General features: G+C 38.0%; 1 protein-coding gene across 1 annotated transcript in view; it reads left to right on the top strand.

Annotated features, from left to right (window-relative positions):
* ROBO1 (roundabout guidance receptor 1) overlaps positions 1-15146 on the top strand; it is a 146913-nt gene that overhangs the window by 85191 nt on the left and 46576 nt on the right. The window contains exons 14-17 of the mRNA XM_060010477.1: positions 1626-1797; positions 5378-5575; positions 9766-9792; positions 11201-11243. Of these exons, the coding sequence (XP_059866460.1) occupies positions 1626-1797; positions 5378-5575; positions 9766-9792; positions 11201-11243 (440 nt within the window). The remainder of the gene's footprint in view (positions 1-1625; positions 1798-5377; positions 5576-9765; positions 9793-11200; positions 11244-15146) is intronic.

Raw genomic sequence — 15146 nt, 5'->3', positions numbered from 1 at the left:
TGGCTTTGGTTCAGCTGTGTAATGTAATTGAGGGAGAAAAAATCACAAAGGACTCTTTATTTCCAAATGGTCAGACCCTGGTATAGAGTCTGACCATTTGTTGGTATTATGCATTGAAATTATATTAAAATAATATTAACTTTCAAAGAAAAAAATTAAAGGCTCTTGCCCGTGTGATAGAGGACACCGACACTCTTAGATTTATTTGAAATCCCATTTCCTGTTACAGTTTAGACAATAGGCTACTTGAACCTAATCCTACACCTTGCTTAAGGACATCGTAAAGAATATAGAGCATGTTTTACTACTCCATGGATCATTTTCTTATAGAACCTGAGTCCAAATACTGTCATGCATCATATTCAAGCTCTATAACATTGCAAAAGATCACTCTAATAATTAAATAATCCGTTAGTGAAATTTAAATTAAGGATTATAGCATAGTTCAGAAATCTTAATTTCCTGAAAATAATTTCCTACCACAAATATCAAAGTTAATGAGACGGGCTTCCCTGGTGGCGCAGTGGTTGAGGGTCCACCTGCCGATGCAGGGGACACGGGTTCGTGCCCCAGTCCGGGAAGATCCCACATGCCGACGGCTGGGCCCGTGAGCCATGGCCGCTGAGCCTGCGCATCCGGAGCCTGTGCTCCGCAACAGGAGAGGCCACAACAGTGAGAGGCCCACGTACCGGAAAAAAAAAAAAGTTAATGAGACATACAATAATTTTCTTATTAGGAGAATATTTTTCTTTTAAATCAAATATGTATTGTTATTCTTTATGATCTTATGTATGTTATTAAAGGCTAATTTAAATTACTGTAAATACAAGATCAGAGTGCTATGTTTCTTTCATTTTTCTTTTCAGTGCTATTTTTCTTTCAAATTTTTCTTTCATTTTAAACCTACCATAGGTGGAATAAATCCTAGAATGATCCTTATTCTTTATGTTCAGTTTTATTTTTAAAAACCATGTTTATGCCAAGATACTTTAGATTATTCAGAAGCTCTCTCTTTTTAAATCAACTGTTTCTCGATTTTGACATGAAAGGTGATGGGACTGTGACAGCACCAGGGAATTTTATCTAGAGAACTGTTGAAGTAAAGTATTAGACACAGAGTTTCCTACTCATTTTTGTTTTGTGATATCTGGTCAGCTAGTATTATGCAAGTCCATAGTAGGAATGCAAATACTGAATGATAATAGGTAAGTTATTGTTCTTTATCTAGATGTATACAGCTTTTTGCAAGTTCCTTTTATTTTTTCCTGGCATATAATTTCTAGGTGTTAAAAAAAACAAAAAAGTCCTGATGATAAGGTTAAGAACCAGGGTCTTGGTAGAATCATTTGTAGAATCATCTGATATAATCCTTTGTAGAAACTTTTATAGAATCACCTGGTATAATCCTTTAAAAGTATATAAGAAAGTTCAAGGAGGCCTTTAAGGTACTACTAAGGTACTACTAGGTTTGACTAGAAGAGTCTTCTCAGAACTAGATCCAGGGGAAAAATGACTTTTGAAACTTCCTACATTAGGTTCATGATAGGTCTGAACTCTGTCTAAGTCTAAAACCACAGTGCTGATCTTTGCATTAACTTACATAATTTGTTGTGTTCTTCTTATAGGTTTGGTGTCTGGGCAATGAAACTCGATACCATATAAACAAGACAGTAGATGGTTCCACCTTTTCTGTGGTTATTCCCTCACTGGTTCCTGGGATCCGGTATAGCGTAGAGGTGGCAGCCAGCACTGGGGCGGGAGCCGGGGTGAAGAGTGAGCCACAGTTCATCCAGTTAGGTGAGTGCCAGTACAGATCTGGTTTGAAAGACATATCAGTGTACCCACTGTCCTGCTTTTCTTTTTGGTATATAGTGGAGCCAACCATTGCAAGTTGAATAGGCTATGGAATGTGGCAATAGAATTATGAAAATGACAGTGTTAGCTTTATTTTACCTATCTATAATATCACAACTGAATTTAAACTTATCCAAGCACACATTTTTAAATGATATTTTAAGCAAAAGGCTGTCAGTATTGTGTCATCCTAATCCTGTCCTATTGAATTTTTTTCATCTTTTCAATAAATACTATTAATTGAGCAACAAGGATGCCTCAGGGAACAGGAAAGATGCAGTCTGCACCTGCATGGAACTTACAGCGGTTTGGGTTTAAAAAGAAACAACTTAAACTAGGTATTGGAAGTTTACAGCAATATGTAATTTATATTCACCATTTATGTGTCTTTAAAATTGTATTGCTTTTGATAACAAAAAAGATAAATTGAGATGTAAAAGAGCATTGGAATATGACATATGCTAATTACTTAGAAAGTTAAAAATGCAATGTGTGCTTCAAAAGTGGTTAGATGAATAAAAAAGAAACACAAAAACCTGACAGAAGCCTTAGTTACCACACTTCATGATAGACAATGTGGCATGAACATAAAATTCAAATTTATTGGTTACCAGTAAAATTTAAAACAAACAACAAAAAAACAGCACCAAAATTATAAATGGAAAGGGGAGAGAAAAGGGTCAGATATTAAGAGGTGATATTTAAATTAAGATACTAAGAAGTATATAGTCAACTTTGTTCCTTTCACATCACAAGTTAAGCATTAGTAATATTTCATGCCAGTTGCTAAATTATGAAGATGAATCAGATACATGAATCTTTATATATCACAAATAAGTATATAGTACTGTTGCATGTTGATAATATTGATGACATCTTAGAAATTATTTCAGAACAAAATTAAGAAGCATTCCACTGTGAATAAACTTTGTTGCTGTACGTAATGAACTTTGCATTCAATTTGGAAACAGCTATTGATGTTCCAGTGTTAAGACTGCTACCCGCTGTAACAGATAACACTTGCAGAACTTCTGGAGTGTAATATAATAAAGTCTACCTGAAGTCCAGTGGTTGTAGCTATGGAGGGTCACAGGCTGATGAGGCGTCCCTTCTTTAACACGGGGCTTCCAAGGTTGACCCTGGGCCAGAAGAAAGGAAGAAAAGAAACACATAGTGTGGAGGAGGGTTTAAATGGCACATGTCTGGAAATGGTGCACATCACTGCTGCACAGAGCTTAGTCTTGTGATTCCAAACAGATGAATGGCAACACTGCAAAATCAAGTAACTGGCTAGGGAGCTACCTCCCAACAACTCTATGCTATGAGAGTACAATTCACGTCTTTAGTGGAGAGCTGGCTGCTTCTGCCACAGCCACTGGCCAGAATTTGATTTTTGGATTATCTTTTACAACGAGCACTATTTTTTTCAACAGAGATTATAATATACACAACTTTTAAGCAAAAAGAGCTTCATGGTTTATTTCTGGTTCATTTATTCCAAAATTTTTAGGCAATACCGAAAACTATGTTTAAAAATTGTTTGATGCATCTGTGACAACGTTATCTAAGGTATGGGGGAAAGTAGTCTGAACATAGATCTTTTTACTCAAATAGTTGCCTTATTAAAACTGAAATTGAAAGTTACATGGTGATGACCTTATACATTGTCATGTCATTTACTTATTTTGTATAATATATGACTTTCAGTACTGGGTTTTCAAATATGAATTAGAAAAAGGACCATGTGTAATTTTATTTATTTAAGATTTAAATCATGGGATTTAAGGGTCAAATTGGTTTTCTTGAAATTATAGATGTGTTCCAATTTTCCATATCTTAATATAGCCTCAGCTGCAGTGAGACAAAGACTGAGGTACAGAGAGGCCATTTTAATTCATCAGTCACACCACACTTTATTCTGTTAAGCCCATCTGGTCGTCTGCATGGAACCTCTCTTGGCTGTCTGCATAAAATCTGAAGCTACCCAACTTAACCTTGCACAAATAACCATGAAATCTATAAACCTAGCAGATACAAAGGGTGTAGTAGAAATAAAAAGAAGAGTCAGCTTGGTGAACTTTCAGAGGATGAAGTGCTTGTAGGATAACCATAGATAAAAGAGTCTGGAACATGAAATAAAACTTTCAGTCAACAAACAGTTGAAGGCAGGTGACGACAACTGCTTGTGAAAATAGGTTTTTCAGACTTGACCCTCCATAGAATGAAATCTGGAATTCTGTTCAAGAAAAAAGCAAATAAAAGACACACGCATGGGCTTCCCTGGTGGTGCAGTGGTTGAGAGTCCGCCTGCCGATGCAGGGGACACAGGTTCGTGCCCCGGTGTGGGAAGATCCTACATGCCGCGGAGCGGCTGGGCCCGTGAGCCATGGCCTCTGAGCCTGCGCATCCGGAGCCTGTGCTCCGCAATGGGAGAGGCCACAACAGTGAGAGGCCCGCGTACTGCCAAAAAAAAAAAAACAAACAACAACAAAAAAAACACACGCATGCACAACATGAGAAGCAATTTAGCCTTTTTACGTAGAAAGGGGTGCTATTTTCCTAAGACTGTTTCCTTAGCCATTGAATGCTACTTATTTTACCTGCCAGTGTCTTAACAGGATGCAATGTCATTTAATAAGAAAAAATAATCAGTAAGCTTTTTTTTTCTGTTTGAGAAATGTTATTCATAACTAATGAGTTATACCAATTATTTTTCTTGGAAAAAAATAGAGTTTTGGACTGAAACAAATGTTTCTACTTTAAAGCAGGTGGTGTTAGCAGAACATTTTCAGAGTTAAATGCACAAGCTTCAGTAGTTGTGGCACGCGGGCTCAGTAGTTGTGGCGCAGGGGCTTAGTTGCTCCGAGAATAGCAATAAATTCTATCAATTTTTAATTCTTGAATCAAAATAGCTGACAGAAAACAGGAGACTTTTTGACTATTCATAACACTTGATAATTCTTGCCCATATTTAATGAACATTCTTATAGCTATTGCTGGCCATGTTCATTATTTTAAAAGAAAGATTTTTCATAGTTCTTTCAATGGTAACATGATTTTAATTTTTCATTGTTTTTTTATTAATGATTCAGAATTTTTTTTTTTTTTTTTTTTTTTTTGCGGTACGCGGGCCTCTCACTGCTGTGGCCCCTTCTCGCTGCAGAGCACAGGCTCCGGACAGACGCGCAGGCTCAGCGGCCATGGCCCACGGGCCCAGCCGCTCCGCAGCACACGGGATCCTCCCAGACCGGGGCACGAACCCGCGTCCCCTGCATCGGTAGGCGGACTCCCAACCACTGCACCACCAGGGAAGCCCAACGATTCTGAATTTTTATAGACCCTTCTAAACATAGTTTCAAACAATGTGTTTCTGAGGCAGTTAAGCGTCTTAGACTATTCAAGGGTGAGAGGAGGGGAGATACACACACACACACACACACACACACACACACACGCGCGCACAATTTTTTTTCATTGTCTCACTGAGTTTTACACCCAAATTAACCCAAAGACGGCTTTTCAGATTCTCATGGAAACCCCGTGTCACCTGAGGACCAAGTCAGCCTTGCTCAGCAGATCTCAGACGTTGTGAAGCAGCCAGCGTTCATCGCAGGAATCGGGGCAGCCTGCTGGATCATCCTTATGGTTTTTAGCATCTGGCTCTACCGACACCGGAAGAAGAGAAATGGGCTGACTAGTACTTATGCGGGTATCAGAAAAGGTATTAGCTTTCCTAAGCTTTCCATATTTTACTGTGTTTACATAACTCTTCATTTTAATCTGTGACTCCAAGTTATTCATGATTACGCATATCCTATATGAAATTATTTTAATATATAAAGATCTTCAAAAGTGCTTTTATTTTATTGCAGTATCTAGGTATAACCTCCTCTTGAGTATCAGTACTACAAATAGGCTTATCAGTTCCAGGCCCAGTTCCTTTAAAATATATTTCACCAGGGTAGGTCTACACTTCGTTGCGATACCATTCCCTTGTTCTCTTAGGGAATTACTTTATATTCTGGAGGAAACTTTTTAATCTCCTTGTCACAGGAATTATAAATACAAGCTTTGGACTGTCGCACAACTTTAAAGGGCGTGTTGTCGCCCTTTGTAAAGCTAAAGAGATTATTTATAAATAATGATATTTCCGATTATTTCTGATTATTTATAAAATAGTTTCTTGATAAATGTGCTTCAGTTTTCAGAGAGAGGAGGTTTAGAACTTTTTTATTGTTAAATTTAAAGTTGCAGAGCTGAATATGTATACTGTTAATGGGTGATGATGATTTGTTAAAAATGTGTTTACAGTTTAGAAGAGAACGTTTATTTAGCTGCAATTGTTTACAACTTTATGGACGAGCCAAATATGCTAAGGATTTCACAGACATTTTTACCACATATTCTCGAAGTCTGTAGGTTGGTGGTTTGTATTTTATGTTTTGTGATGAGGTTGTTAACACTATCAGATAGATAATCCTTTTGCCTTTCCCTCCTCAAATAGCTTCATCCTCTCTGGGCATCAGATCTGGGCTCTAAGGCAGGGTGATTGTAAGTCCCAGTTTTCAGGCCACCGTCCCAATTTATGTCTTTAGTCCAACTAAATTATTTACAGTGCTCCTTTGGCTCTTAAAATTGTCCTCGTTTTTGGATGGCAAATTATACACTCACGCTAGTTATAGGGTCCACACTTAACGTCTAAGATAACACTTTTGCTGCAAAGCAAATTTAAAGAGGATGACCAGTAAACACATACCTCCCTGCACCATCACCACCCTTTAAAAAAAATTGTCTACATATTTCCTAAGTGAACATTTCCTGCGTGGCTTGGCCAAGTCATTTCTCTGATCAATGATATGGCAAAGTCAGAATTTGTTAGTGCTAGCTAGACCTCTTCTCAATGAAAAGTTCTATTGAATATCCCTGTACGCTTGTAAAACAGTCTGGGACAACAGTCTTAAAATATTTGTGCCCTTGGTCCCAAGGTGTCTTGCCAAGAGTCAACACAAATTCATCACCCACACTGTGGAAATCCATGAATGTGCCTCCTGTCCGTGGCTCCACAGCAATCTCTTCGTGTACCTACGTTCACCTTAGTGTTATCATCCTTAAATATGTCTTTTTCAGATATGTGTCCTATGCAGAGATAAAGCAAAATGTCAGTATCCCTGCCTGTGAAATGGAAAACGAGGGCTGGGAGGTTACCGCAGAGAGACTGGTTGCTCGTTACGTATACAAAGTAGATCAATGTCAGGCACACGTGTTACCGTATAAAACCTTTGACTGAAAACCAAGGCAGAGAAGGGGTTTGTGGGTGTCTGTGTGTTGTGAAGCCGGGCAGGGGCAGGCTGTTGGGAGTTGTGTGTTTGAAATCCCATTTGAATGAAGAAAAGTGACTAATTAACGTCTAGACGTAGAGTCTCCTGAATTCCCCAGGAATCCTGTATTTTTTATTGCCATGAAGTCTGATAGCTGTGTAGTTGTAACAATTGAATGCTCTCTCTTGTCTTGAAATCTAAATATGTGACATGAAACCCTCTCCCCTTCTGAAATGTTTCTTTTCTTTTACTAATGTACTTTAAGCATGCCGGCAAATGCCTATGTGCTCTTTCTGCAAAACCTGTTAAACTAATATCATCGTCCTTTTAACTAGCTTGTGTTTAAGCAGAACTCATAGAACATAATTACAAATGTAATTGGTGAGCATTCGATTCTGCTTTCCTCACTTTGCCGTGTTAGCACTTTTTCATAATTCTGGTTGTATGCAGTTTTGAAAAGTGCATCCTGAAATCTTAAATTGTCTATGCCCAGAATAATGCTGGTAATTCTAAGAAAAAAGGAAGTGAAATATTTTAAAGAAATCAATAGGCTGTTGACCTATAAACCATCAAACCAGAGTGTGACTTTCGGGTAATAGTGAGCATTTTTATCATTTCCCCCCTACATTTATCCGGAGGTGTGCCCTCTGCTCGTACCCCTTGTCCACATACGTAGCGGGAGTTTATTTTATTACTGGAAGCTTTGAGAATTAAGTTGTCCTTTGGTGTACAAGCTGTAAAAAATTCATTTAGACAGAACTCTTTTCATCTCTTCTTCAGTTCCTTAAACTGAGGTTAGCAGTGGGCTAGGAATACTGACGGGGACCTTTCATTTTTTGCCTGTGTCCTTTTGATTGCAAATTAATGTTCAGGCACTGCATTCTTGCTCGAGTAGCTTTACTTTCAAATGTACCTCTTTATTATTTTTTATGAGGACTAGTTACTATGGCTCTGAATTTTTGATTGTAGCTAAATTACTTTGACTCTCTGAAAAGACCTGACTGAAAGAAGACACAGTAGAATTCCTAAGACAGAGACCGCTGTGCAGCAAAGGAAGCCCAGTGTATAAACTGGATCCCCAGCATTGAGGGTTTTGTTTTTGTTCCTCCTAGTACGCTCAGAAATAAAATGGTTTGGTAAGAAGTGACAGTTGTAAAGGATGCTACGGCATTTGAATTTGCAACCCCAGTGCTCTAATCTTCAAGTAAATTTCTTGGAGAAGTTCAAATGTGAAGTGGCAGCTTTTTGATCCGTGATAAGTAATCAACATTCTAGTTTGTGTGTATTAAGGATTTCTTAAAAGCAAATTTTAGTCTACAAGGAAGTAATGTAGATTTCCTTGCTTTCTTTACCAGAGCAGTGTTTACTTTAAATTAACGTGAAGAGCTTGGAAAAAATGTCAGCCTCCTCCCTCTATGAAATGACATGGAAATAGCTGTGGTGTTATCCAACACCCAGGAATGAGAGAAGATAGGAAAAGTGGCAGAGGCAAGGCTGCTACTTTTGAGGTCTGCAGTTCAATTTCAGGCATTATTGATTGGATTAAGATTTATAACTGCAGGGTGAAGGTTTTCAGAGGGGCATTATTGTTCTATTGTTTAGCTTTTGGTGTGGTATTTAAAAAAAAATGCTCAGCCTACTTCTAGGAAGCTTCTAAATGTAAACTATAATAGAGAAGTTAAAGTTTAAAGCTCCCCATTTTTCCTGTCCCTTCACAAATTTCTATCATGATAAAAATGTAGCATTACACTGTTTATATGATAAGTATCAGGCATTTCTTGGCAGTGAAACAATTCAGTTTTATGGGTTTTTTTGTTCCAGTTCTTTCTTTGCTTGCTGCCTTCCTTTCTTCCTTCCTTTCCTTCTTTCTTTCCCTCCTTTCCTCCTTCCCTTTCCTCTTCTCTTCCTTCCTTCCTTCCTCCCTCCTTCCATCTCTTTCTTACTTTTTCCTTTCTTTCTTTCTTCCCCCCCTTTCTTTCTTTCTTTCTTTCTTTCTTTCTTTCTTTCTTTCTCTTTCTCTCTCCTTCTTTCTTTCTTTTTCTTCCCCCCTCCTCCCTCCCTCCCTCTCTCTCTTTCTTTCTTTCTCTTTTTGTCTTTCTATCTTTCTCTCTGTCTCCTTCCCTCTGTCTCTCTTTCGATGATGAATACTTAAATGCACCTATTAGTTAGCCCACTTTAATAAGCCTTTACTTTAAGATTTCTAGATAAGGTTTAGGCAAGACCCTGATAATACTTGTTTAAGAACCCATTATCCAATGTTTGGAAATGATTAATAGTAGAGGACTCCTGTTTGTACTAAAGCCATGAGCTAAATCTCTATTACTAAATGCAGGGGTCATTTGCAGGCTAACCCAGCACAATCCCCACCCCCTCCCGTCCTAGAACGTTAGACCCTTCAAAATGGTACCTCAGAGACAAGCTTCTTTTTTAACCTCAGATTTGGTTTTATTCATATATCAGAGTGTCAGAACTACTGGCCTAGTTATTTACATTTGTTTTATGTTCAGCTGTCTGCTTGATTTATACTAATGTGATATGTTCCCTTTCTCTCTTCAGCTTAATAACTGGTTTATATTTTGTTTTGATTTTTCAGTCCCGTCTTTTACCTTCACACCAACAGGTATATATTTGCGCTTACCCCCCTCCTTTTCTTTGTTAGTTTGGCATGTGTTGTACTATTGTGTTCCTGTTTTTATTTCATTTTCTGCAGTAAGCTGGGGGGAAAGGACTTACAATGGAAGACAGTACATTTACTCAGGCCAGGCATGCACTTGAAGTAGAAATGGTTGGTGTTGCCTGTCGTTCCTTCAATGCCGTTACTTATTCGTGACTCCGCATTGCATCTTAGCCTTGTTTGCATGTGTTTCATTAGATGGACACACTGTTTCTACCCTCAGCATGATTTAACATGCTAATGATCACATTGATTATTTCAGACTTGGCAGTGCATTTTTTTCCCTTAACTTAAGCTTTCAGGTTTTCAAACAAAAATTTCTCTCCCTTGCAATTCTCTATCCGTACAATCAACATTCTTAAAGGTAACCAAAATATCCAGCACATGTGAAAGATAAAACTTGTCATTTGCCTTAAGTCCGAGCACTAAGATTCCATTCCATTCAGTTTCTTTCAAAGTGGGTCCTCTTCTTTCGATTCACCTCTAGTAAAAGATGTACCTGTAGCCTTTCCTCCTCGGTTTTAATCCAGTTATTATAATCACTGGGAGCACTTATCTCTCCTTAACAGACTCCCAGTTTGGAGTTCTTCTAAGTAGCAGAATGTAGCAGCTTTTAGAACCATATTTCTCCTTAGAAAATGGGTCTGTATTTACAGAAACGCTAATATCCTTAACCCCTTGCCTGACTATGTGCAAATCTTTTTCTGTTATGGCTAAATTTTATACCCATAATTTATTAAGCCGAGGATGCTTTCAAGAGCATTAAAATATATTTTCAATATGTATACATGTCTGATGAAAATACATGGAGAAGGGTTTTCACAAGCCACAGTAAAAACTAGGTCGCATTCATTACTAGTCACAACTTGGCATACATCTTTGTGTGTGGAGAGAAAGATGGTTTATTTTAACGTTTATCTTTGTCTTACTGGTACTCATAGTTCTGGGGAAATGGTCTGGTAGGTTTTTTTCTTCCCAAATTTAAGATTCCACTTACATAAAATCATGAAATTACATGAAAATAATAAATTCAAAATTGGAATCTATGAGAATGTGAATGTACAAACGTGTAATAGTTATAGTTAATAAGAGTGAACTGAAGTTGGCTTCTGCTTAGTTTTCAACCTTGTTGGCACGTAAAGAAAATAAAAATAACATATCTAATTCTGTACCATCTTAAAAAAATACTAGTTGAATTGGAAATCTATTTCCTGTGATGAATTTTCGCAATGCTTCTAAGTAGAAAGGAAGAAAACATGCCATTCTAGAAATATGCTCATGAATGTCATAGCTTTTGATATATAAACACAAACATGTCTATTAATTGTTCCTTTTTTTTTTGGTAACATTCCAGTAACTTATCAGAGAGGAGGCGAAGCTGTGAGCAGTGGAGGGAGGTAACTATCCTGCTTGTTTTGTAGATTCTCAGGGGAATTCCAGGTATTTCTTCTTGTCTTCATCGATGACATCACTTTCTTTGCTTAAAAGGTTTAACTTAAAGGTGAAATTTGTTTAAATATTTCGGAAATACTCCATTCTGTTGTGCTGTGGAGCCAAGCTTGTTTACACACAAATGCACTTGATTGGAGCTGTTGCATCTTAGTCAGTGAACGCCAGAGGGAGCACTTTAACCGGGAAAGACAGACTTGCTGATTTAGCAGATGATTAAAGGAGTTAAAGTAATTAAGCGATGGCATTTATGAAGATTAAGAAATATAGCTAGTTAACAGATACTATCAAAGAAAAAGTGTTCATTTGGAAACCTGCTGAACACAGCATTGGCTCATAAGTTGTTGTAGTTTATGTCTGTTTGTTTGTTCTTGTTATGAATTCAACATAGTTCAGTCTCCATTTGCCGGAAAATATGTTGAAATAAAAGGAGAATCTAGGTAGCTTGTTAACACGGAGGTTTTTATTTTTTTTTTCCCTCTCATTAAAATGAACCTCAATCCTACATTTATGATTTTTTGGTAATTATTATTCAGTGAACTTTAATATATTCACAGAGAAACCACAAATTGATGTGACAGACGGCTGAAAGGGGCTGAAAGAAGGTATAAGTTACATGAGTCAAGCTTCAGGATTTTCTATGATAATTTTTTCTTTTCAAAAACAGTAACCTCTAGCTTAAGGTGTAAGAAAAAAAACCTTTTGACCAGAACCATTTTCTAATTCAAATTCAGTTAACGTATTGAGTGTCCTGCTTTGTATAGTTAGATATGTGGTTGCAACTGGAAAAGATAAAAATAAGAAAGAGTGGTGAAAAAATTGTTGACCACCTTTAGCAAATGCTGTACAAATTTGACAATTAGCACTACTGTTTTCTTTCCTGGGTACTGCTGCTAGCTTCCTGTTTTCATACCTGTGAAACAAAGTCAGCCACTGAAAGACCCCAAAGCTAGGGAGGTCTTCATAAGGAATAAATCCACTTGATTCAGGAATTAAACCAGGGCCTGTTTTTGCATCCGGGGCAATTCTGTCTAAATCATACCCCAGACATTCATGAAACAGTCTCTGGCATAAGAACATTCTCTCGTGGATAAATCTGGAACCTGACGCTATAACCACCTCTCTACATGTGTATATTCATGACGGTAGACTTCAGCTTTCTCATTAATCAGATCTTATGAAAATGCTTATTGAGCATCTTCTGTGGGTTCTGCACCAGCCTCTGTGCGTGAGCACGTGCGCAGATGTGCTTTCTCTCTCACACACACACATGCGCACACATATAAAATATGTCTAGTTTCTGCTGTAAAGGAATTTTCAACCTAGGTAGACCAGATTATCAAGGAGGAAATGATGACAGGGATCTCTCAGTACCAAATGCTCGTTTCTTCAGCAGGACTGAAAAATTACAAAGTTCCATTTGGAAAGGTCGCTAAATCATCATACAGAATTAACCTTCTGAATGTAAAAATAGTATAACAGTGAAATGGATTTATTTCAAATACCAAATAGAAATGATCTTTTTACCAAATAAAATGACAAAAAATGCTGGAATGTTATAGAGGCAACAGTTAAATAAAGATCTTAGAGTTCATGCTCAAAATGACAGTTACATACACAATTTTAAATTTATTTATTCATCACACCTATTTATTGAATACCTACAATGTGACAGGCAGTGTTCTAGTTGCCTGGGATGCATCAGTGAGCAAAGTCAATAAAAGTTCCCGTCCTTCTGAATGTTACATTTAGTAGGGGAGATAGAAGATTAATAATAAACATTTTTTCAAAAGTCAACTCTATAGTAGAAGCAGTTGGTGAGTGCTTTGGAAAAACCAGAACAGGGTAAGAGCAACAGGAATGCGTTAGGAAGAGGTCTCATTTTCTAGCCATCTGTGAGTGTGTGGTGCGTGTGTGTGTGTTCTGTGTATGTGCGTTGTGTGTGTTCCATGATCCAGTGTGGTAAGAGAATGAACAGTGAGTCAGACTCTTGTACTCACTTCTCTGATGCCACCTCTTAAACATTGGATTCCCTCAGGCATCTCAGACTCTGTGAGCCCTCACTGTATCACCCGACTCATGTGGTTAATGACACCTAAGTCAAAATATCAAGTCATCCTCTTTCCTGCATCTATTACTGCATTTCGTTGATCCTGCCTTCTTCTCCCTTCACTGTCGCTGTATTGTTTCACTTCAAGCTCTTTTTGTCCCTTGTCTAATCTGTTAAAATTGCCCCCAGCAGTCCTGCCTTCATCTACCTTCATTACAACTATTTCCTGTTAATTCCCTTTGCCCGTTGGAAACAGAATGAAATTTTGAAATGCAATATGGATCATGTCTTTGAGCTTCTGAAGATCCCAGTTTCAGTAGAACACACCATATTTAAAATAGCAAGTCTAAACTGGACAGAACATGTGAAACCCACAACCTCTAGGGCCTTGTAGCCCTCCTCATATCTCTGTATGCCACCCCCTACAATCCACTGTGTCAACCCACCTGCCAATCACCAATATTGCATTCTCTTCTATGCACTTATTACATCAGCCCGTAATGTGTCCCCCTTCCCCTTGTTAGTTGGCTGAGGTTCACCTGCTGTGTCCTCCGTGAACTCTTTGTGCTGTATAAATACCACAGTTAAGCACCTAATAAGAGGTAATGCAATTATCTTTTGTTTATATCAGGGGTCAGCAAATTATGGCTCTTGGTCTGAATTTGGTCTGACACCTGTTTTTGTAAATAAAGATCTATTAAGATACAGCCAGACTCACTTGTTTACGTATTGTCTATGACTGCTTTCCCACCACAATGGAAGAGTTAAGTAGTTGAAACAGAAAATATATGTCCCACGAAGCCTGAAATGGTTGCCCTCTAATCCTTTATAGAAATAGTTTTCTAACTCCTGGCTTAAATGATCGTTTCCCACCATAGAATGTGAGATCCTGGAGTTAGAGGCTATGTGATTTATTAATCAATAATTAAATGCATGAATTTTTGTAATGCAATAAATGTAATTTATTGGATTATATCCATAAATTCAATATATGAATTATTGATCTTTGAAAGATATCACCAAAAAGTATCTAAAGAAGGAAGGGATGAGTTATCGAGTACAAATGTCAGAAGACTTGAGTTCATTCCTTGATGAGAGAAGAGTTTGGGGCCCTGGACATTTTCCTCTGATAAAGGAGAAGGTTGAGAGAGAAGGAGAACCTGAGAGCTCTCCTCGTTCTCTAAACTGTGAATTTCCCTCTTCACATAAAAGGGAAAACGAGGATGGCGGGAAGCAAAGAGACCTCTTCTCAACTTAAAAAGGGCAAAGGATTTGCAGTATAATCCAGATCCAGTGGCAGATCATGGATCTTAAGTGGCTGTTTCTGTTCATTGGTTTCCTTACCTCACACATCTCGATCTCCTCTTCCAAACAATGGAAACCTAGTTAAAATCCAAACCACAGCAGAAACCAGGAATCAGCAGAGAAAGCCTGAAGAAAGGCATAGGAAAGTCAGGCTAACCAGGTCGAGAATGCCAATAGCACATTTCCTGGCAGTGGGAGGTGAGAAAGAAAGAGTTCAGGCCTCGCTTCTCTTTGAAGGACTGACCACTCTCAGCTCTATCCCTTGCTTCTTCCTGGGCTTCAGAATTCTTTCAAGCTATCGAAAGAAAGAGGAGACAGCCTACAGGCAACCCTTGCTGCTGGGCCCCTTCACTATTTTCCCCAGCCCCTGGACCCTTTAGTATCAGTATTTTATTTTGTGGTTTAGGAGTTCAAATAGGTTGGTTGGTTGGTTTGTTTTTGGAGTGAGTGATTGGAATGTCTGGAGTAACAGGAGCAGAGGAATTGAAGGTAATTG

This window comes from Delphinus delphis, chromosome 4, assembly GCF_949987515.2.
Source record: "Delphinus delphis chromosome 4, mDelDel1.2, whole genome shotgun sequence".
In the NCBI taxonomy this organism is placed as follows: Eukaryota; Metazoa; Chordata; class Mammalia; order Artiodactyla; family Delphinidae; genus Delphinus; species Delphinus delphis.
Note: the sequence above shows the minus strand (reverse complement) of the source record. Positions and strands in the feature narration are given on the sequence as shown.